The 22,898-nt window shown below is 49.3% G+C and overlaps 2 protein-coding genes across 4 annotated transcripts in view; both read left to right on the top strand.

Moving 5' to 3' along the window:
- The window catches only part of LOC139573727 (1-phosphatidylinositol phosphodiesterase-like), a 15,877-nt gene extending 790 nt beyond the window's left edge, over window positions 1-15,087 (top strand). Inside the window, exons 1-3 of one of the 3 annotated variants that reach the window (XM_071397517.1) lie at window positions 12,536-12,602; window positions 12,746-12,833; window positions 13,956-15,087. In XM_071397517.1, coding sequence (XP_071253618.1) covers window positions 12,754-12,833; window positions 13,956-14,799 — 924 coding nt within the window. In that variant the 5' untranslated portion in view covers window positions 12,536-12,602; window positions 12,746-12,753 and the 3' untranslated portion in view covers window positions 14,800-15,087. Of the gene's footprint in view, window positions 1-12,535; window positions 12,603-12,657; window positions 12,834-13,955 lie in introns of those variants that run through there. The other 2 variants (XM_071397519.1, XM_071397518.1) reach the window with 2 other exon arrangements.
- Window positions 15,088-15,231: 144 nt separating this feature from the next.
- On the top strand, window positions 15,232-18,787 carry LOC139573728 (transmembrane protein 176B-like). The gene is made up of 7 exons (XM_071397520.1): window positions 15,232-15,366; window positions 16,563-16,761; window positions 16,878-16,979; window positions 17,213-17,269; window positions 17,464-17,688; window positions 17,984-18,097; window positions 18,243-18,787. Exons 2-7 carry the CDS (start codon window positions 16,588-16,590, stop codon window positions 18,306-18,308), a joined length of 738 nt encoding a protein of 245 aa, XP_071253621.1. The 5' UTR covers window positions 15,232-15,366; window positions 16,563-16,587; the 3' UTR covers window positions 18,309-18,787.
- The last annotated feature ends 4,111 nt before the right edge of the window (window positions 18,788-22,898 follow it).

Consider the following 22,898-nt stretch of genomic DNA (forward strand, 5'->3'; position numbering starts at 1 on the left):
TGACTAGATCATAAATGAACAATTGTCCAGACAGAGGATTGAGTTTGCAAATTGACGGTTTATTAAACCAACTTTACACAGGCTACTGTTTGGCCGTAGCCCACGCCAAATAAATGGAAGATAACCCACAAGCCAATCGTGACCTTCTGTTGTGAAGCACAGACGTAAGAGAGAGAACAAAGGCTGGACCTGGTCTTAACTTCCAATGCTCCATCCCCCTGCCCAACCCCCCTCCACGCCACTCCGCTAACCGCCAGGATGCCCGGCATCAGAACATTCCAGGCATTCCCGTGATTGGCAGATAGCAGGTTGATTGGCATGTCGGACCCGCGAACACTTGGTACTGGTCAGTACAACACAACCACCTACTAGCCTAACACATAACACACAGCTGTCTGTGCGGGTCGCTACACAGCCCCCCCCACCACAAAGTCCCTCGTCCCCGAGGGAACAAACAAAGTCTCTGAAGCGACCCGGAGGTCTCCTTTGCCTGCGTGGCCGTGATGGTCGCAGAGTGCCCCTCTGGGTACCAGGGGATGAAGGCAGGGATGTGGGGGACAAGGAAGCGGGAACGGGTAATACAGTCCGTGGCTCTGGGGAACCACACAGTGACACAGGGGGGGAGACAAGGGGAGTGGGTTGTCTGGAGTCTTGTCTGCGGCACCTGGGGGTGGGTGCCTGGAGAATGTCATTGCCAGAGAGGGGAATTGTGGGGGTTCCTGGGGTTTGGGGAGAAGAGGCCCCTCTGTATGGGGCTAACCTGTCCCGGTGCAGTGCCACCTTTCTCCCCCTGGGAGGAAGCTGCACCCGGTACACAACCTCCCCTACCCTCTCCAGGACACTGCAGGGTCCCACCCAGTGACTGTCCAACTTGGGGCATCTGCCTTTTTTCCTTAGGGGGCTGTAGACCCAGACCAGCTCCCCAGCCACAAAGTGCCTTCCCCGGGTGTGCACGTCATAGTTCCTCTTCTGCCTCACACCTGCATTCACCAGCTGCTCTCTGGCGAAGGTGTGGGCTGTCTCCAGGCGGTCCTGGAGTCTCCGGGCATACTCCGGCCCCGGGGGAACATGCGGGCTATCCAGGGGCCGACCAAACGCCATATCCGCAGGGGTGCGGATCTCTCTCCCCAGCATGAGGAGGGCAGGCGTGCAGGAGGTGGAGTCTTGGACAGCGGAGCAGCATGCCATGAGGACCATAGGCAGGTGCTTGTCCCAGTCACGCTGGTGTTTGGAAGAGACGATGGCCAGCTGCTGTCCAAGCGTTTTGTTGAAGCGCTCCACAAGGCCATCACTTTGAGGATGGAGAGGAGTAGTGCGGGTCTTGTGCATACCCAGCCTATCACACATGGTGGCGAACACACGGGACTCAAAGTTTCTGCCTTGGTCGCTGTGGATGGACTCCGCAGCTCCAAACCTGCTGAACATCCCCGCTGTCAGGGTGTCGACGATGGTCTCTGCCTCCTGGTCAGGCAGAGCATAGGCCTCGGGCCATTTTGTGAAATAGTCCATGGCCGTGAGCACCCAGCAGTTTCCACTGTCTGTGGTGGGGAACAGCCCAACTACATCCACTCCGACCCTCTCCATGGGAGCCCCCACTGGGAACTGTTGAAGCTGAGCATGAGAGCGGCCTGGGGGGCCCTTTCTCGCTGTGCAGTTGTCACAGCGGCGACAAAAGTCCTCCACATCCCTCTTGTGCTGCCCCCAGTAGAAGCCCTGACGGAGGCGGCGCAGTGTTTTTGTGACCCCAAAGTGTCCAGTCCCTATCCCCCCATGAGTACTCTGGAGCACAGCCTCCCGCAATGCTTTTGGGACCACCACCTGCCACCTCTCCTCTCCCGTAGCTGACTCCTTCCATGCCCGCTGTAGCACGCCATCAGCCAGCCACAGTCTCTCAAACTTTGACCACAACCCTTTGGTCGCGAGGGAGAGCACTGTCACCTCTTCCCATGGTGGCCTCACCTGCGCCTCTACCCACTGTAGCACTGGCTGTATGTCTGTGTCCTGTCCCTGCTGCTGCCTCCATTCAGCCAAATCTAAATCAAATCAAATTTTATTAGTCACATACACATGGTTAGCAGATGTTAATGCGAGTGTAGCGAAATGCTTGTGCTTCTAGTTCCGACAATGCAGTAATAACCAACAGTAATCTAACCTAACAATTCCACACTACTACCTTACACACACACACAAGTGTAAGGGATAAAGAATATGTACATAAAGATATATGGATGAGTGGTGGTACAGAACGGCATGGCAGATGCAGTAGATGGTATAGAGTACGGTATATACATATGAGATGAGTACTGTAGGGTATGTAAACATAAAGTGGCATAGTTTAAAGTGGCTAGTGGTACATGTATTGCATAAAGATGGCAAGATGCAGTAGATGATATAGAGTACAGTATATATACATATGAGATGGGTAATGTAGGGTATGTAAACATTGTATTAAGTGGCATTGCTTAAAGTGGCTAGTGGTACATTTTTACATAATTTCCATCAATTCCCATTTTTAAAGTGGCTGGAGTTGAGTCAGTATGTTGGCAGCGGCCGCTAAATGTTAGTGGTGGCTGTTTAACAGTCTGATGGCCTTGAGATAGAAGCTGTTTTTCAGTCTCTCGGTCCCTGCTTTGATGCACCTGTACTGACCTCGCCTTCTGGATGATAGCGGGGTGAACAGGCAGTGGCTTGGGTGGTTGTTGTCCTTGATGATCTTTATGGCCTTCCTGTGACATCGGGTGGTGTAGGTGTCCTGGAGGGCAGGTAGTTTGCCCCTGGTGATGCGTTCTGCAGACCTCACTACCCTCTGGAGAGCCTTACGGTTGTGGGCGGAGCAGTTGCCGTACCAGGCGGTGATACAGCCCGACAGGATGCTCTCGATTGTGCATCTGTAGAAGTTTGTGAGTGCTTTTGGTGACAAGCCGAATTTCTTCAGCCTCCTGAGGTTGAAGAGGCGCTGCTGCGCCTTCTTCACAACGCTGTCTGTGTGGGTGGACCAGTCTGCAGCTCACAGCAGACAGGCCCGCTCGCCCGACACACTGTGGCACAGCCCCCCTCCTCTGCACACAGCTCTCTCTCCCGTCCCTCTCTCCGTTCACAGTGGCGGCAGCCGTCTGCGGTACAGGGCCGACGGGACATGGCGCCGGCGTTGGAGTGGCGTGCCCCTGCCCTGTGCACCACCGTGAAGTCATACGGCTGAAGCTCCTCCAACCAGCGTGCCACCTGCCCCTCTGGCTCTCTGAAAGACATGAGCCACTGGAGAGCAGAGTGGTCAGTCCTTACAGTAAAGGGCAGACCACCCAGGTAGTACTTGAAGTGTTTGACAGAAGCCACAATAGCCAAGAGCTCCCGCCGGGTGACACAGTAGCGGCGCTCATGTTTGTCAAATATTTTGCTGAAGTACGCCACCACTGTCTCCCCCTCTGGCCACACCTGGGCCAGCATCCCACCCATGCCCACATTGCTCGCGTCTGTGTCCAGGATAAAGGGCAAGGTGAGGTCAGGGGGGGCGAGCACGGGGGCCTCGATCAGTGCACGTTTGAGGGTGTTGAACGCCTCCTCACACTCCACTGTCCAAGTGAAAGCCTTGTCCTTCGGCAGCAGGCGGTTCAGTGGAGCAGCAACGCTTGAGAAGCCCCGTACAAACCTCCTGTAGTACGAGGCCAGGCCCAGGAAGCTCTTCAGCTGACGCTGGTCGGTGGGGGTGGGCCAGTCTCTGACAGCCCCTACCTTGTCCTCCATGGTGCTGATCCCCTCCTTCCCCACTCGGTGGCCCAAGAAGGACACCTCTCTCCTCATGAAGTGGCACTTCTCGGGGTGGAGCTTCAGACCTGCGGCAGCCACCCTCTCCAGCACACGCCGTAGCGCCCCCAGGGCTGACTGGAAGGAGCTGCCATGGGCCAGGATGTCATCGAGGTATACCAGACACTGCTGTCGGGGGATGCCATACAGCACCCTGTCCATCAAACGCTCAAAAGTAGCTGGAGCGTTGCACAGGCCAAAGCACAGGACCTTAAACTGCCAGTGTCCTCTGTTAGTGGAGAACGCAGTTTTGGCTCTGGCCTCTGGGGAGAGGGGCACCTGCCAGTAGCCACTGCGGAGGTCTAGTGAGGAGAACCAGGAGGACCCCCTAACCAGGTCCAGCGACTCATCGATACGTGGTATGGGGTATGAGTCCTTCCTTGTTACCTCATTCAGCCGCCTGTAGTCCGCACAGAACCTCAGCTTGCCCCCCTTCTTCGGAACCATGACGACTGGCGCCGCCCAGGGGCTGTCTGAGGGCTCAATGAAGTCTGCCCGCTGCATCTCCAACACAGCCTTGTCTGCCGCCTCCTGGCGTGCCAGCGGGATACGGCGGGGACGCATCTTGATGGGTCGAGCATCACCTGTGTCGATCTCATGCTGCACCAGATGAGTCTGACCCACCTCTTCCTCACTCAGCGCAAAGCTGTCTCTGAATTCAAACAGCAACTGCCACAACCGTTCCTGCTGCTCGGGGTCAAGACCAACACACTTCCTCCCCCATATCTCCCTCACTGCAGACAGTGTCCTCTCCTCTCCCATCTGGGGTAGCTGGGCTGGGGGGGTGCGGCCCGGGCTCACAGAGGGCTGTGTCATGGAGGTAGCTGGGGGAATGTAACACACCGCCGTAGGTGACAGGGGGGCTGGGGAAAAGTCACACACAGCTGTGGGGGAGGGGGGGCAGCCATGAGTCTCTGCTGCTTTAACTGTTGGAGTAAAGGGTTTGTCGGGTTGAGTGAATGTGACATTAGAGGGGGCCATGGTGACTTCCGGCCCTCCCTGGAAGCTCAGTGTGCCCCTATTTAGGTCTAACTGGCAGCCTGTGCTCCTAAGAAAGTCCAACCCCAGGATACAAGGGTCCTGCACAGCCGCCACCCACACAGGATGACGCACAGTCCTACCCCCTACTGTCAGAGTCATTATTCCTTTCCCTTTCATGGGTGCCAGCTCACCTGTGACTGTGCGGAGCTGCACAGTTGTAGGCTCACACTGAGTCCAACCTGGCACAATATCTGGCCTCACCAGGGTTACTGTGGACCCAGTGTCCACCAGGGCGGAGCAGGGCACCCCCTCTACAGTGACAGGGACATGACAAAAGTCCCCAACACAGGTCCGGCCCACCACAACAACAGGCTCCATCCGCTTGCCCTCGTCTGCTTCTGGGGGAAGTGATGCCTTGCTTCCCCGTCTGTGCTGGTGGGCTCCTCCTGAAGAAGATGGTGGTTGGGATAGAAAGCCAGGGGTCCGCACTACCTGGTCTATGCGGACCCCGAGCCGTTTCCCTGAGCTCTGGGGGACATGGGGCAATCTCGGCGCAGATGGCCTGGCTGGCCACAACCCCAGCAGACCCTGGGACCAGGGCGTGTGTTTCGTGCCGCCTGTAGCGACACAGCACGAATGAGTTCTGTCATTTCAGCCACCCATGCAGGCTTTTCCGGCTCCGGCCTGCTCTGCCCCCCAGCTCGCACAGACGGTCTGTCTCCCTGCACCCCCACCAAAGCCCCAGCTGAAGCCCCAGCCCACACCAGCTCCCTCTCCAAGGCTATCTGCAATGACCCAGGATGAGCCAGCTGGGTCTGTATGCACAGCTCCGTAGGAGAGAGCGCCTGTATGAACTGGTCCCGTGCTAGCTCGCTCTGCACGGAGGGGGGCATGTGAGCATATGCCCGCCGAGAGAGGCTCTCAATGTCATTAGCTAGCACCCGTAGAGGCTCTCCAGGCTGCCTGCGTCTATTACTCAGTTCGGAACGCAGTAGCCCGGGCTGTACACACTGTCCATAGCGCCTCCTCAGTGCTCCCACTAAAGCACCATAATCATGTCTGTCCTCGGGGCTAATCAATAACAAACAGGCCAGAGCTTCATCCGTGAGGCATAAAGCCAACTGCAGTGCCCTTTCTTCATCCGACCACCCCCTAAAATTAGCTAACAGTTCAAACTGAGCATGAAAAGCTTCCCAATCCGCCTTACCGGAATACTTCGGGGTCTTAACAGATACGGACGCAGCCGGGAACTGGGCGCCGCCATGTTTGTTTACATCCTGGGCCCCAGATTCCTCGTCCCGCCGCGTCGACGTCACCCCTTCGGTCCGCCCACCAGAATCCGCGTGAAACACAGTCGACGAAGCACTCATGCCCGCTTCAGCCGCCATCACTCTAACGTCCTCCCTCAAGCGGCCTCTGGGCTCCGACGCCCTGGCGATCTCCTCAGCCAGAACCTCCGACGTCCATGCACACGCACCTCCTTGGCCATAATCGGCCCCTACCTCCACCTTCACTTTCGGATTCCCTCGAAGCATTTTCAACCCCCGTTCTCACCTACGGTAGCTAGCCACATAAGTCAGCTAGCTAGCTGGCTAACTTTTACGAACGTTTTTACTTCTGACACCAATGTAATGACCTGACTAGATCATAAATGAACAATTGTCCAGACAGAGGATTGAGTTTGCAAATTGACGGTTTATTAAACCAACTTTACACAGGCTACTGTTTGGCCGTAGCCCACGCCAAATAAATGGAAGATAACCCACAAGCCAATCGTGACCTTCTGTTGTGAAGCACAGACGTAAGAGAGAGAACAAAGGCTGGACCTGGTCTTAACTTCCAATGCTCCATCCCCCTGCCCAACCCCCCTCCACGCCACTCCGCTAACCGCCAGGATGCCCGGCATCAGAACATTCCAGGCATTCCCGTGATTGGCAGATAGCAGGTTGATTGGCATGTCGGACCCGCGAACACTTGGTACTGGTCAGTACAACACAACCACCTACTAGCCTAACACATAACACACAGCTGTCTGTGCGGGTCGCTACACAGCCCCCCCCACCACAAAGTCCCTCGTCCCCGAGGGAACAAACAAAGTCTCTGAAGCGACCCGGAGGTCTCCTTTGCCTGCGTGGCCGTGATGGTCGCAGAGTGCCCCTCTGGGTACCAGGGGATGAAGGCAGGGATGTGGGGGACAAGGAAGCGGGAACGGGTAATACAGTCCGTGGCTCTGGGGAACCACACGGTGACACAGGGGGGGAGACAAGGGGAGTGGGTTGTCTGGAGTCTTGTCTGCGGCACCTGGGGGTGGGTGCCTGGAGAATGTCATTGCCAGAGAGGGGAATTGTGGGGGTTCCTGGGGTTTGGGGAGAAGAGGCCCCTCTGTATGGGGCTAACCTGTCCCGGTGCAGTGCCACCTTTCTCCCCCTGGGAGGAAGCTGCACCCGGTACACAACCTCCCCTACCCTATCCAGGACACTGCAGGGTCCCACCCAGTGACTGTCCAACTTGGGGCATCTGCCTTTTTTCCTTAGGGGGCTGTAGACCCAGACCAGCTCCCCAGCCACAAAGTGCCTTCCCCGGGTGTGCACGTCATAGTTCCTCTTCTGCCTCACACCTGCATTCACCAGTTGCTCTCTGGCGAAGGTGTGGGCTTTCTCCAGGCGGTCCTGGAGTCTCCGGGCATACTCCGGCCCCGGGGGAACATGCGGGCTATCCAGGGGCCGACCAAACGCCATATCCGCAGGGGTGCGGATCTCTCTCCCCAGCATGAGGAGGGCAGGCGTGCAGGAGGTGGAGTCTTGGACAGCGGAGCGACATGCCATGAGGACCATAGGCAGGTGCTTGTCCCAGTCACGCTGGTGTTTGGAAGAGACGATGGCCAGCTGCTGTCCAAGCGTTTTGTTGAAGCGCTCCACAAGGCCATCACTTTGAGGATGGAGAGGAGTAGTGCGGGTCTTGTGCATACCCAGCCTATCACACATGGTGGCGAACACACGGGACTCAAAGTTTCTGCCTTGGTCGCTGTGGATGGACTCCGCAGCTCCAAACCTGCTGAACATCCCCGCTGTCAGGGTGTCGACGATGGTCTCTGCCTCCTGGTCAGGCAGAGCATAGGCCTCGGGCCATTTTGTGAAATAGTCCATGGCCGTGAGCACCCAGCAGTTTCCACTGTCTGTGGTGGGGAACAGCCCAACTACATCCACTCCGACCCTCTCCATGGGAGCCCCCACTGGGAACTGTTGAAGCTGAGCATGAGAGCGGCCTGGGGGGCCCTTTCTCGCTGTGCAGTTGTCACAGCGGCGACAAAAGTCCTCCACATCCCTCTTGTGCTGCCCCCAGTAGAAGCCCTGACGGAGGCGGCGCAGTGTTTTTGTGACCCCAAAATGTCCAGTCCCTATCCCCCCATGAGTACTCTGGAGCACAGCCTCCCGCAATGCTTTTGGGACCACCACCTGCCACCTCTCCTCTCCCGTAGCTGACTCCTTCCATGCCCGCTGTAGCACGCCATCAGCCAGCCACAGTCTCTCAAACTTTGACCACAACCCTTTGGTCGCGAGGGAGAGCACTGTCACCTCTTCCCATGGTGGCCTCACCTGCGCCTCTACCCACTGTAGCACTGGCTGTATGTCTGTGTCCTGTCCCTGCTGCTGCCTCCATTCAGCCACGTCGACAGTCTGCAGCTCACAGCAGACAGGCCCGCTCGCCCGACACACTGTGGCACAGCCCCCCTCCTCTGCACACAGCTCTCTCTCCCGTCCCTCTCTCCGTTCACAGTGGCGGCAGCCGTCTGCGGTACAGGGCCGACGGGACATGGCGCCGGCGTTGGAGTGGCGTGCCCCTGCCCTGTGCACCACCGTGAAGTCATACGGCTGAAGCTCCTCCAACCAGCGTGCCACCTGCCCCTCTGGCTCTCTGAAAGACATGAGCCACTGGAGAGCAGAGTGGTCAGTCCTTACAGTAAAGGGCAGACCACCCAGGTAGTACTTGAAGTGTTTGACAGAAGCCACAACAGCCAAGAGCTCCCGCCGGGTGACACAGTAGCGGCGCTCATGTTTGTCAAATATTTTGCTGAAGTACGCCACCACTGTCTCCCCCTCTGGCCACACCTGGGCCAGCATCCCACCCATGCCCACATTGCTCGCGTCTGTGTCCAGGATAAAGGGCAAGGTGAGGTCAGGGGGGGCGAGCACGGGGGCCTCGATCAGTGCACGTTTGAGGGTGTTGAACGCCTCCTCACACTCCACTGTCCAAGTGAAAGCCTTGTCCTTCGGCAGCAGGCGGTTCAGTGGAGCAGCAACGCTTGAGAAGCCCCGTACAAACCTCCTGTAGTACGAGGCCAGGCCCAGGAAGCTCTTCAGCTGACGCTGGTCGGTGGGGGTGGGCCAGTCTCTGACAGCCCCTACCTTGTCCTCCATGGTGCTGATCCCCTCCTTCCCCACTCGGTGGCCCAAGAAGGACACCTCTCTCCTCATGAAGTGGCACTTCTCGGGGTGGAGCTTCAGACCTGCGGCAGCCACCCTCTCCAGCACACGCCGTAGCGCCCCCAGGGCTGACTGGAAGGAGCTGCCATGGGCCAGGATGTCATCGAGGTATACCAGACACTGCTGTCGGGGGATGCCATACAGCACCCTGTCCATCAAACGCTCAAAAGTAGCTGGAGCGTTGCACAGGCCAAAGCACAGGACCTTAAACTGCCAGTGTCCTCTGTTAGTGGAGAACGCAGTTTTGGCTCTGGCCTCTGGGGAGAGGGGCACCTGCCAGTAGCCACTGCGGAGGTCTAGTGAGGAGAACCAGGAGGACCCCCTAACCAGGTCCAGCGACTCATCGATACGTGGTATGGGGTATGAGTCCTTCCTTGTTACCTCATTCAGCCGCCTGTAGTCCGCACAGAACCTCAGCTTGCCCCCCTTCTTCGGAACCATGACGACTGGCGCCGCCCAGGGGCTGTCTGAGGGCTCAATGAAGTCTGCCCGCTGCATCTCCAACACAGCCTTGTCTGCCGCCTCCTGGCGTGCCAGCGGGATACGGCGGGGACGCATCTTGATGGGTCGAGCATCACCTGTGTCGATCTCATGCTGCACCAGATGAGTCTGACCCACCTCTTCCTCACTCAGCGCAAAGCTGTCTCTGAATTCAAACAGCAACTGCCACAACCGTTCCTGCTGCTCGGGGTCAAGACCAACACACTTCCTCCCCCATATCTCCCTCACTGCAGACAGTGTCCTCTCCTCTCCCATCTGGGGTAGCTGGGCTGGGGGGGTGCGGCCCGGGCTCACAGAGGGCTGTGTCATGGAGGTAGCTGGGGGAATGTAACACACCGCCGTAGGTGACAGGGGGGCTGGGGAAAAGTCACACACAGCTGTGGGGGAGGGGGGGCAGCCATGAGTCTCTGCTGCTTTAACTGTTGGAGTAAAGGGTTTGTCGGGTTGAGTGAATGTGACATTAGAGGGGGCCATGGTGACTTCCGGCCCTCCCTGGAAGCTCAGTGTGCCCCTATTTAGGTCTAACTGGCAGCCTGTGCTCCTAAGAAAGTCCAACCCCAGGATACAAGGGTCCTGCACAGCCGCCACCCACACAGGATGACGCACAGTCCTACCCCCTACTGTCAGAGTCATTATTCCTTTCCCTTTCATGGGTGCCAGCTCACCTGTGACTGTGCGGAGCTGCACAGTTGTAGGCTCACACTGAGTCCAACCTGGCACAATATCTGGCCTCACCAGGGTTACTGTGGACCCAGTGTCCACCAGGGCGGAGCAGGGCACCCCCTCCACAGTGACAGGGACATGACAAAAGTCCCCAACACAGGTCCGGCCCACCACAACAACAGGCTCCATCCGCTTGCCCTCGTCTGCTTCTGGGGGAAGTGATGCCTTGCTTCCCCGTCTGTGCTGGTGGGCTCCTCCTGAAGAAGATGGTGGTTGGGATAGAAAGCCAGGGGTCCGCACTACCTGGTCTATGCGGACCCCGAGCCGTTTCCCTGAGCTCTGGGGGACATGGGGCAATCTCGGCGCAGATGGCCTGGCTGGCCACAACCCCAGCAGACCCTGGGACCAGGGCGTGTGTTTCGTGCCGCCTGTAGCGACACAGCACGAATGAGTTCTGTCATTTCAGCCACCCATGCAGGCTTTTCCGGCTCCGGCCTGCTCTGCCCCCCAGCTCGCACAGACGGTCTGTCTCCCTGCACCCCCACCAAAGCCCCAGCTGAAGCCCCAGCCAACACCAGCTCCCTCTCCAAGGCTATCTGCAATGACCCAGGATGAGCCAGCTGGGTCTGTATGCACAGCTCCGTAGGAGAGAGCGCCTGTATGAACTGGTCCCGTGCTAGCTCGCTCTGCACGGAGGGGGGCATGTGAGCATATGCCCGCCGAGAGAGGCTCTCAATGTCATTAGCTAGCACCCGTAGAGGCTCTCCAGGCTGCCTGCGTCTATTACTCAGTTCGGAACGCAGGAGCCCGGGCTGTACACACTGTCCATAGCGCCTCCTCAGTGCTCCCACTAAAACACCATAATCATGTCTGTCCTCGGGGCTAATCAATAACAAACAGGCCAGAGCTTCATCCGTGAGGCATAAAGCCAACTGCAGTGCCCTTTCTTCACCCGACCACCCCCTAAAATTAGCTAACAGTTCAAACTGAGCATGAAAAGCTTCCCAATCCGCCTTACCGGAATACTTCGGGGTCTTAACAGATACGGACGCAGCCGGGAACTGGGCGCCGCCATGTTTGTTTACATCCTGGGCCCCAGATTCCTCGTCCCGCCGCGTCGACGTCACCCCTTCGGTCCGCCCACCAGAATCCGCGTGAAACACAGTCGACGAAGCACTCATGCCCGCTTCAGCCGCCATCACTCTAACGTCCTCCCTCAAGCGGCCTCTGGGCTCCGACGCCCTGGCGATCTCCTCAGCCAGAACCTCCGACGTCCATGCACACGCACCTCCTTGGCCATAGTCGGCCCCTACCTCCACCTTCACTTTCGGATTCCCTCGAAGCATTTTCAACCCCCGTTCTCACCTACGGTAGCTAGCCACATAAGTCAGCTAGCTAGCTGGCTAACTTTTACGAACGTTTTTACTTCTGACACCAATGTAATGACCTGACTAGATCATAAATGAACAATTGTCCAGACAGAGGATTGAGTTTGCGAATTGACGGTTTATTAAACCAACTTTACACAGGCTACTGTTTGGCCGTAGCCCACGCCAAATAAATGGAAGATAACCCACAAGCCAATCGTGACCTTCTCTTGTGAAGCACAGACGTAAGAGAGAGAACAAAGGCTGGACCTGGTCTTAACTTCCAATGCTCCATCCCCCTGCCCTACCCCCCTCCACGCCACTCCGCCAACCGCCAGGATGCCCGGCATCAGAACATTCCAGGCATTCCCGTGATTGGCAGATAGCAGGTTGATTGGCATGTCGGACCCCGCGAACACTGGGTACTGGTCAGTACAACACAACCACCTACTAGCCTAACACATAACACACAGCTGTCTGTGTGGGTCGCTACAATATGTTCTTTATGCAGATTTAAGAATATTCATATTAAAATCTGTCGCCAAATTGGCTGGAAACCTAGCTAATGACATTCTTAACGAGGCTCGTCTCACATTGGTGAAGGCAGATCAAGGCTGAGAATGTACCATTTGATTTCATTTGATCTTTTTGAAGTGTGCTTAACCTTTCTCAAAGAAAAAGAAAAACAGTAGGTAAACACTACGAGGCCACACCTATCCTTTATCAGTATGCTATAATTCTGTTGCCAATCTGCAGAGGTCAAAACACCAGCACCTGTGTGAAACTCCTTAGTCCAGAGCTGTATGTGAGTATGCCAGTCTTTAGCCAGGTGAAACAGTTCAGTATTTCAGTCTTGGTATAGGAAAGCCATCTAGAAAAGGTAGGCTATATAGAAAATCAGGAGTATGATTTTTGGATTTGCATTATACTATTCATGTTTTTTGGCAGGTTGTTGAATGTTTTCCTCCTTCAACGTGACCATGAGGACCACTGAGAAAGCTCTGTTTTGCCACCTCTACGTGTTACTGCTTTTTGTGTAAGTATGGCTACAGGTATTTAAAATAAGTCCCCATTAATTCCAGAATGTATATTGTAGGGGTTTACATTGTCCACTCTGATTCGAACCTAACATTTCTTCTTTTAGTTTAAACTTAATGGAAGTAGTAAAAAAGTTTATGAAAAGTGAGCAAAATGCTGTGAGTCAATTGATGTTTTTGTGATATACCATACATATGGTGTAAACTGGGAGTCGGGAAGCAAGTTCAGCGAGTGTATTTAATAAATAAATATGGAACAAAAGAAGAAACAGGAGTGGTGTACTGACATGAAACATTGACGCCTAGGGTTGAACTAAAGGGAGTGATATGTAAGGTAATCAGGCAGGTGATTGAGTCCAGGTGAGTCTGATGACAGGTGTGCGTAATAATGAGCCGCCTGACGACCCCGAGCGCCAGAGAGGGAGTGTACGTGACATATGGCTTTGGTGCAAGTTGTAATTCACAGGGATACACAGATATTTAAGAAAAAGTAAGCATAGTCTGGACTGATTGTTTAAAAAAATATATATTCATATTTTTTTTTATCATGGTTTCTTTATTTGGCTTTTCAATATTTTACAAACACTACCACCCTCAATCCCATGCTCCATTGACTGATTATATTCTCCCATCTTTGAATGAAACAGCATGTGTAACGGATGTGAAATAGCTAGCTAGTTAGCGGTGGTGCACGCTAGTGGCCTTTCAATCGGTTACGTCACTTGCTCTGAAACCTGAAGTACTGGTTCACCTTGGCTTTTGTGGAGCGATGGGTAACGATGCTTCGTGGGTGTCAGTTGTTGATGTGTGCAGAGGGTCCCTGGTTCGCGCCCGGGTCGGGGCGAGGGGACGGTCTAAAGTTAAACTGTTACACATGGTACCTGAGTAAAGCCTCTCTTCAACCTTTCAGTCTCTATTATCTAGCTGATGACCTTTGATAAATGGTATGACATTAGTTGCAGAACAAGGTGACTTTGGTAAAGTGAGTACACTGCTCAGGAAAGTGCAAGGTGACATCTTTTTTTACTGTGAGCTTATACACCATTCATAACCCTCAAACACCAATATTTCGATGACAAACAAATGATGAGTCAATCCTTTGTTGTATGATTTACTTTTAGAGGTTTTTGCCAAGGAAAGGACCTCTTCTTCAATGACAAAGGACTCCTACTCCCAGAATCCTACAAGATTGGCTGGATGGAGGCCATTGATGACGACAAATTAATCTCTGACATCACCATACCTGGTACCCATGACACCATGGCTCTCTATGGAGGCCCAGCGGCAGAGTGTCAGGCCTGGGAGTTGGGGGATCAGCTGAGGGCCGGCATACGCTATCTGGACCTCAGGATATTCGCCTTTGAAAACAAACTCTATGTCATGCACGGGGTTGTCTACCAACACAAGTCGTTCTATGAGGTCCTTGACACGATCAGAGCATTTTTGTCCGAATTCAGAAGTGAGGCGGTGCTCATTAGAGTAAAGCCTGATTTGTTTGATAAAGAGAATGTTGAGGAGCTGGTTGGAGAAATTATTATTGATGATACAGATGTATGGGTGAAGTCTGACATGCCAACTATGGCTGAGGCAAGAGGAAAGATGATATTTGTACAGAAATCCAGCTTTAAGCTGGGCATTCCTCTCTTGGAAACAGACAGCAAGGGTGACTATGAAGTTACGCATATTGCAGACAAGGAGAACAAAATTGTGAAACACTTGACACAAGCTTCAGGTGATTGTGGTGGGGATTATATCGTCCTGAGCTACTCCAGTGGCACTGGCATTGGCACACTGTTGGGCATGTTTCTAACTCCCAAGAAGGTGGCTGAAAAGATTGACCCATGGCTCGATCAGTATCTGAGACAGTTCTCCAGTGACCACAGCAGTGCATGTTTCGGGGTGATTGCCATGGACTTTCCTGGTATCGACCTCATTCAAACAGTCATTAAGATCAATGATTGGTGAAGTGTTCACCCATGGAAGTCATAATTATATTGCTGTCTGAAATGTTAGTTGACACCATTAGATTAAGTCCAGCAACAACACATGACACATACTACACTTGATTGTGCTCATATTGAAAAGGAGTGAGATAGAAGACTATGACAAAGTAAAGAATTTAGTGATTGTAACGTAGTATTGGCATGAGCTCTTAAACAACAATAATGAAGAATTGGCACTACACGTCTTTGTACTTTGCCCCTGCTTGCTGTATTAAAAACAAAGAAAATCATTAAAATGGCAAAGAACAACTGTGGAGTCCTTGCTTTGTGTGTGTGGTGGGGGGGTTCTTCAGTATGGCAGGAAATGACAGGAATCCATTATATGTTTATTATTCAGTGAGGGAAGGGTTAACCTCTCAGGATCTCTTTAAAGTGAGGAGGAGGGCCTGTTGGGAACTAGCTGAGACTGGCTGAGCCCTCCCTACCAGCTACTTCCCTGTAAGGAAACCAAACTGCGCAACAAGCAGACTGGTCTGCCACTGTGATTGAACAGGGCCTGTAGAGGTGTCCATCTCAATTGCAGGAACGGGTGAGCTTTTCTCTAAAATACATGTTGAATTATACGTTTTGAGTGAATTTAAATCTGTGTGTAGTTGTTTCATGCTCTCAAAAAGAAATGATGTAATTACAAAATAGTAAATAAATAGATTATATTAAACAATTCACACTGCAAAGTTCAGCAGTTATAATCTATGCAAACATTTGTTAGGGTTTACATTCGTGAGTCAGGGGATGGATTTGATGGGGAACACCCAATGGTTGAGTTTGTTTTGCATGGCCGGGTGCTCCTGGTGGGCGGAGTTTGCGTATTTTAAACCATCCCATTGGTCCTTAAGTGAAATCTCTACACACCCGGGGCACCGGGACATGCAAAACGAACTCCACCACTGACAGACGGATGTGTAACTTCTGGATAGTACTGTATTTTACAGTACTGTTTAATCTGGTTTACTGGGACATTATATGGTATGTGTACTTTCTGCTGCTAACTAAAAATAAACACTATTTGTAAATACCTGTAGCCTACTGGTACAAAATGGGTGGAGTTCTTTCTAATTCAAAATGGCTGCCATTGATGGCATCGCCCAGGTGGGTGCTATACATTGTAAGTGGATGACGTGAGTTTCCCCCATATCTAAGTAAACAATCAGTGGCATAAATGCTTTATGGTAAAGTGATGCAGAATTGTTGTGCTGTACTGATTTGCTTGAATTCATAAGTTAATTGAGCAACATGGTAATACATTTGCTGTTTCAAGTCATTTCCCAGAAGGGGGGAGTTGTGTTGTGCACTTCCTGCTCATGTGTAGCAGAGGCTCTACACCCACTCATCACCACACTTTATGACATGCCCTATCTCCTATCATCTTTCAATGAGGCAAGAGATTACCGCAATGAAGGAAAGCAAAGCAACAAAATAATGGGTAGATTCACTTTAATGTTGTCCACGTGGGATGGAACCTGTTCGTCACTATGACCCAATACACACTGTAGCAGTGACAGTAAGAGAGCCCTTATTTAGGTCATATTCAGAGTGCTGTACAATGCAATACATTCTCTAATGGAATGGATAGTTGGTCCTTTAAAAAAAAGTTGTATCCTGCAGATACAACACAGACTTTTTCAGATGTTATTGGAATGAATGTGCACCTTTTAACATCATGACAGTATAAGGCATACACACTTATTTTAACATTAAGGTGATTGTTCTGCCTTTTTGTTTTAGAGCTGTGTAACCAAGAGTGGCCAGCATGTCAGTGACTGTGACCAAAGGTGGAGGGGTGACTGTATTTACTGTGAACTCTAAAGAAGGAAGCAGTTGGACCCAGCTGTGTCAAATACTTGGGACCTTGTGCTACAGCCCATCATGTTCTGTGTCCCAGGGACTGAGGAGACTCCAAGCAAGTTCCCAGACAGCTCTGGGGGTGGGTGAACTAAATTAACACACACACCACAACATACATGTCTATCATCACTGAGTTGCATTTGTCATCGGAAGTGAGAGAGAGATTTATAAAATTATTATTTTCTTCTTTCACAGACTATACAGATCATGGTGGGAGTTCTCAACATTGGCTTGGGAATGATCCTTGTTAGCCCGGATTATTCTAATAATGGGGTTCCTTATTGGCTTGGTGGTGTGGTAAGTTTACTTTATTTTGTTATCGTTTACCATGTCATCATGTTTAGTATGGAAGCATGTGATTTCACTTGGAGTTATAACCACAGTAAACAAAACCAGGAAACATAACTGCCTACCCACACTTATTCTTAAAAAAAAATTAAAATGCAGGGTTAAAGTCAAATGTTTTTGTTATTTATTAGGACAAATAATGTGTAGGTTGTTCGTATTTGATATGTGTGCCTTCTCCTTAGTTTATAGCCGTTGGCATCATGTGTATCTTGGCTGAGAAGTTCCCCAGTCCCTGCTTGGTGAGTTGTTCACTGATGCACATACCTTTAACTCTTTCCTGTCATTCCTTAGCCGCATTCCCTTCCTCCATTGAATAATCATTCAATCTGATCCAGCTGAATTATAATCATCAACTGAATATCTGAGATATCTAGTACTCTGTGGTTTACTCAGTTGAGTCAAACTGGTTTTATATTCTCTGATTGTGTTTTAGGTGGGTATCAATGTGTTGATGAACCTGTCAGGTGCTGCTCTGGCCATTACTGGAATTGTGCTATATGCTATAGACCTGGCACACTACAAATTCTGGTGGATTTGCAATGATGACAACTACAACTGGCGAGATGACTACTATGGCGGCCAGGTGGCAAAACCACCCAGTTATTCGGAGAGGGATAGACTCTTGGCGAAATGCAAAGATGCCAAGCAGATTGCGCAGGTGAGTGCTTTTGAATGAAGTTTTTTAATGATATCCATCATGTGAGGAAGGTGTCCCTTGTCTGTTCTAAGTCAAATATATGAACATTTGATTAGAAGGATCAAACTGCTTAATTTAGCAACGAACATGTGTCCTTAAACAGAGATAGTGGGTACCATGTTTAAAGCACATTCTAATAGCTGGTATGCCAGTCTGTTTCTGTAATTTCCAGTGTTCACCAACAGCACTATCTTGCTAAACAATCCAGTCAACTGTCAATATGTTCAAATCCTCCATGTGTTTGTTCTACCATTAGATGTTGATGAATGCCTTGGACATCGTGCTCATCGTCCTTACAGTCCTTCAGCTTTGTGTCACCATAAGCTCTGCGGTGTTGGGTATCAAGGCTTTGTACAAGAATGGAAAAGAGGTATGAACAGAGAACCCTTGAACAGAGCGAATACAACGGCCATACAAATGGAAGTAGAATACGGATATGTAGATACACACAGAACCAAGGTAATGTTTGTTGTGTCCTGCCAAGTAATGTGTAACTTTGCTCTGATATGTTGCAGAACATCCGGGACCTAGAGCAGTATAAGCCTCTGCTCGAGGAGGTCACCACTAACCCTGCAGCTTAAAGAGCACTGATCTGATCTGATATACTTTATTGACCACATGGGGAAATTTGTCATGGACGATTAAAGAGTGATGCTGCTTCCACATGGAATACATAAATAAATAGAATGAAATGTATTCTACATAAATGGATCATCATACACCCCCCTCCACACCCACATTTGTTGTTATACATACAGTATGTAGTACATATAGTTAATTTACTTAATTTACTTCCTTACTTAATTTACTGTAACGCCTACTGTGACTTTGTTTTGTTTAAATGATAACTGACACTGATTGTGTCTTCATGACTTTTGTATTGGTTGTTTTTCCAGAACTGAAAGGACAGTTAAAGGGGACTATATCAAGTTAATTACTGAATTGACTCTTGTATATAATTTTTTTCCTTCTGCATTTTGATCATTTCTTACTGTATCTTTTATTCTGTCCCCAGCCCCCCCCCCCCCCCCCTCAAAAAAAATAAACTGTTTTAGCTCAACAGTTTGAAAACCGTTTTACTTAACATTGCCATCTGGTGGCAGTCATTCCCATACAAACATACACCATTGGTTGCTCATAGGTTTTCTTGGAGGTAAATACAGGTAACTGCCAAAATAAAGACAACACCAACATAAAGTGTTGCATTATCTACTAAGTTAATATATGTAATTGTTTAAGATGGTCATCAAATTGATAATTTAGCCACTTGAATGAGGACCCCAGTAGGTATATAAAAAAATATATATATATTTGATGAAACATTGAAATTGGCCTTTACTGGTATAACACATTTGTACATGGCAAAACAGACAGTCCAACAATACATCATAAGGAATAACGTTTTAAAGTGTCTGTCTTATACACTGGCGTAACGCAGTTTCTCTGGACCCCCGCAAGGTTGGAGTGGGCCCCCACTCCCTATTGTGGGGAGCCACTACAAACCACTGTCCATGGTGCTGACATTGGGACATATCTATGCGGTTGCCGATCGGATCGATGATAGGGTTTCTGTGGTGCCAGGGCATGTAGCTTATAGCTTTGCTTCAGCAAACGGATACAGTGGGGCAAAAAAGTATTTAGTCAGCCACCAATTGTGCAAGTTCTCCCACTTAAAGATGAGAGAAGCCTGTAATTTTCATCATAGGTACACTTCAACTATGACAGACAAAATGAGGATAAAAAATCCAGAAAATCATATTGTAGGATCTTTTATTTATTTATTTGCAAATTATGGTGGAAAATAAGTATTTGGTCAAACTTTTGTTCTCAATACTTTGTTATATACCCTTTGTTGGCAATGACAGAGGTCAAACGTTTTCTGTAAGTCTTCACAAGGTTTCACACACTGTTGCTGGTATTTTGGCCCATGCCTCCATGCATCTCCTCTAGAGCAGTGATGTTTTGGGGCTGTTGCTGGTCAACACGGACTTTCAACTCCCTCCAAAGATTTTCTATGGGGTTGAGATCTGGAGACTGGCTAGGCCACTCCAGGACCTTGAAATGCTTCTTACGAAGCCACTCCTTCGTTGCCCGGGCGGTGTGTTTGGGATCATTGTCATGCTGAAAGACCCAGCCACGTTTCATCTTCAATGCCCTTGCTGATGGTAGGCTTTGTTACTTTGGTCCCAGCTCTCTGCAGGTCATTCACTAGGTCCCCCCGTGTGGTTCTGGGATTTTTGCTCACTGTTCTTGTGATCATTTTGACCCCACGGGGTGAGATCTTGCGTGGAGCCCCAGATCGAGGGAGATTATCAGTGGTCTTGTATGTCTTCCATTTCCTAATAATTGCTCCCACAGTTGATTTATTCAAACCAAGCTGCTTACCTATTGCAGATTCAGTCTTCCCAGCCTGGTGCAGGTCTACAATTTTGTTTCTGGTGTCCTTTGACAGCTCTTTGGTCTTGGCCATTGTGGAGTTTGGAGTGTGACTGTTTGAGGTTGTGGACAGGTGTCTTTTATACTGATAACAAGTTCAAACAGGTGCCATTAATACAGGTAACGAGTGGAGGACAGAGGAGCCTCTTAAAGAAGAAGTTACAGGTCTGTGAGAGCCAGAAATCTTGCTTGTTTGTAGGTGACCAAATACTTATTTTCCACCATAATTTGCAAATAAATTCATTAAAAATCCTACAATGTGATTTTCTGGATTTTCTTTTCTCATTTTGTCTGTCATAGTGGAAGTGTACCTATGATGATATAACTTTTCAAGGAACGGTTTGCCTTCTTTATTCTTCAGACACAATTATCTGGAGGGATTAAAATCATAAAGTACCAGTCCCCAAATGTGAAATGTGTCTGCCTCTGTGTTCAACCTCTCACATTTTGTCAAAGTGAGGCTGTGGGTGGTTACATGTATTTCTAAGAAAAATACCTTGGCATTGAGTCAAAGCTACCAAGGAAGAATGCTATATTGAGTTTTAGTGCAGTCATGGTCTCTTTCAGATGTTTGTGCTTTCATGAGCTGAAGGTTATTGAGCTGCCTTTGTAGCTAGGACACAATAGACTGACAACATTCAATGCGTAGTGTTTGCACTGACTGTGAAAGCCTGTAAGTATGAAAGCCACTGAAATAAGCCTCAGGGTATCTTTTGTTACCAATGCTTACTTTAATACACAATACTTTTCCATTGTGGGAAATGTCTTTGAGGCAGTTCCAGATAAGTTTGTTGAGTCTAGTAATGTTGGGAGATTGGTATGCAAGAAGGAGTCAATCTGAGAATAGGGATACCATATGCACTAGTGACGAAACTGCACATGTGAAAACATGACTGCATGTGAAATACTGTATATGTCACAGCATGGGGATGAAAAATTTCAACATGTGATACCATCAAACGTCAATGTTTTTAACATATGAAAATGCAATTCCATATGTGAGGTGATAACATGTTATTCTCCTCATGTGAAAAGGTGGTGTTAACGTGTTTAATACATGTGAAAATTTGGTTTCATGTGAAGAACTGACCTCATGTGTCTCTTGTTTTCACGTGACAATTTCAGCATAACATGTGAAAACAGCTATTTCACATGTGAAAACAGCTATTTCACATGTGAAAATGCGATTTCACATGTGAAATTGCACATTTGTCATGTTTTTTTAAGGGACGTAATGAAATGGTATGGGGGGTTTCAGTGGTGGATAAAGTACTCAATTGTCATACTTGAGTAAAAGTAAGAACACCACATCAATCTCACTTTCACATGTGGAAATGGAAGTTCACATGTGGAAACCATTCACATGTGAAAATCTTATTTGCAGCAGTTTCACATGTAAGAAAACTCCACATCAAAATCTAACTTTCACATGTGGAATTGCAAGTGTGGTGGCGAAACAGTGTTATTCTCCTTACATGTGAAAAGGTAGTGTAAACATAGCAGTAGCAATGTTTCTAGATATGAAATAGCTAATTCTGTAATGCCATTCGGTAAAAAGGTTACTTAGCCTACCTAAGCATAATAATTAAAATGTGTTAAAAATAATTATTTCTTATGTCTGAGCCATCCATTTGGGGTGTTACTGCTGCAGGCGCACACGTCTCTTCCTCATACGTTGGTCAGTGGTCGTTGGAAGAAGCCCAGTGAAAAGAACAGAGAAGCTAGCGCTCCTGATTTATCCTGTTTAACATGTTAAAGTAAATCAGTTAACTCAAGTTCACTTTTTGTAATTTTAGTGCTCTTTCTTTATTGCATTGTCTGAAAGCGTTCAAAATACACTGAAAACATCCAAAATCCATAATCTATACAGCTAAAAACAACAATGTGATGTCAAAGCAAGTTGACATTGAGGTTACAAAAAAGTGTGTTTATCAATCTACCTGATTTTGAGAACCATTTCTTTGTACAAAATCAAGACGTCAATTTTCTTGTAATGCTTTTTGTATACAAAATCTGAAAATTTCAACTCCATTTGAGCAAATTTTGAATTTTTCCTCGTTGTTGTTGTGTATTTTACCTTATTTAAGCAGGGAGTCACCATTGAGACCAAGGTCTCTTTCATAAGGGAGCCCTGCATATACAATTTCATGAGACAAATAAAAAATAACATACAGTATAAAACAAGTAAAATACAGCACAATACAAATATTCCAGAAAATCAGTTACATTCCTCAATAAGAAAATCCCCAATAAATATTTTAAATTGCCCAAGCAGCACCAGAACATCCAATTGTAATATATTTTGTAGTTGGTTCCAGCAATGAGGTGTTTTAAAACTAAAAGCGGATTTACCTATATTTTAACAGAGAAGTTAGGTAAGTCGTAAGCTTGTGTATTAGGGCTTTGTAAAGAAAAAAGGAATAATGAAGTAATCTATACGGGACTTTAATGAGGACCAGCCAACCTTTTGCTACAGGATGCAGTGGTGAGTATTAAAACGGTCACCTGTGATAAAGGGCTATGGTAGACGGCATCCAAAGGTTTAAGAGAACCCGATCATTGGAGAACCAATGAATACATATGTAGTCCATCTGAAACAGTTTTGCAAGAAGTAGAGAACAACACATATTTAATTTGGCCCACAATAAGTCATTTTAAAGTTTTAAACCAACCAGGGTTTTCTGTAAAGCAACAAATTCAGATTGTAGCTATAACATAGCCTGGTCAACAGTTGG

The sequence above is a fragment of the Salvelinus alpinus genome, chromosome 4 (genome assembly GCF_045679555.1).
Source record: "Salvelinus alpinus chromosome 4, SLU_Salpinus.1, whole genome shotgun sequence".
NCBI lineage: Eukaryota > Metazoa > Chordata > Actinopteri > Salmoniformes > Salmonidae > Salvelinus > Salvelinus alpinus.

What these genes read in the sequence shown, in the direction of transcription:
- LOC139573728 (XM_071397520.1), top strand. Translation starts at nt 16,588, where the DNA reads ATGTCAGTGACTGTGACCAAAGGTGGAGGGGTGACTGTATTTACTGTG. An exon ending in AGTTCCCCAGTCCCTGCTTG is followed by an intron (nt 17,270 to 17,463) that starts GTGAGTTGTTCA and finishes ATTGTGTTTTAG; the next exon opens with GTGGGTATCAATGTGTTGAT. An exon ending in TGTACAAGAATGGAAAAGAG is followed by an intron (nt 18,098 to 18,242) that starts GTATGAACAGAG and finishes GATATGTTGCAG; the next exon opens with AACATCCGGGACCTAGAGCA.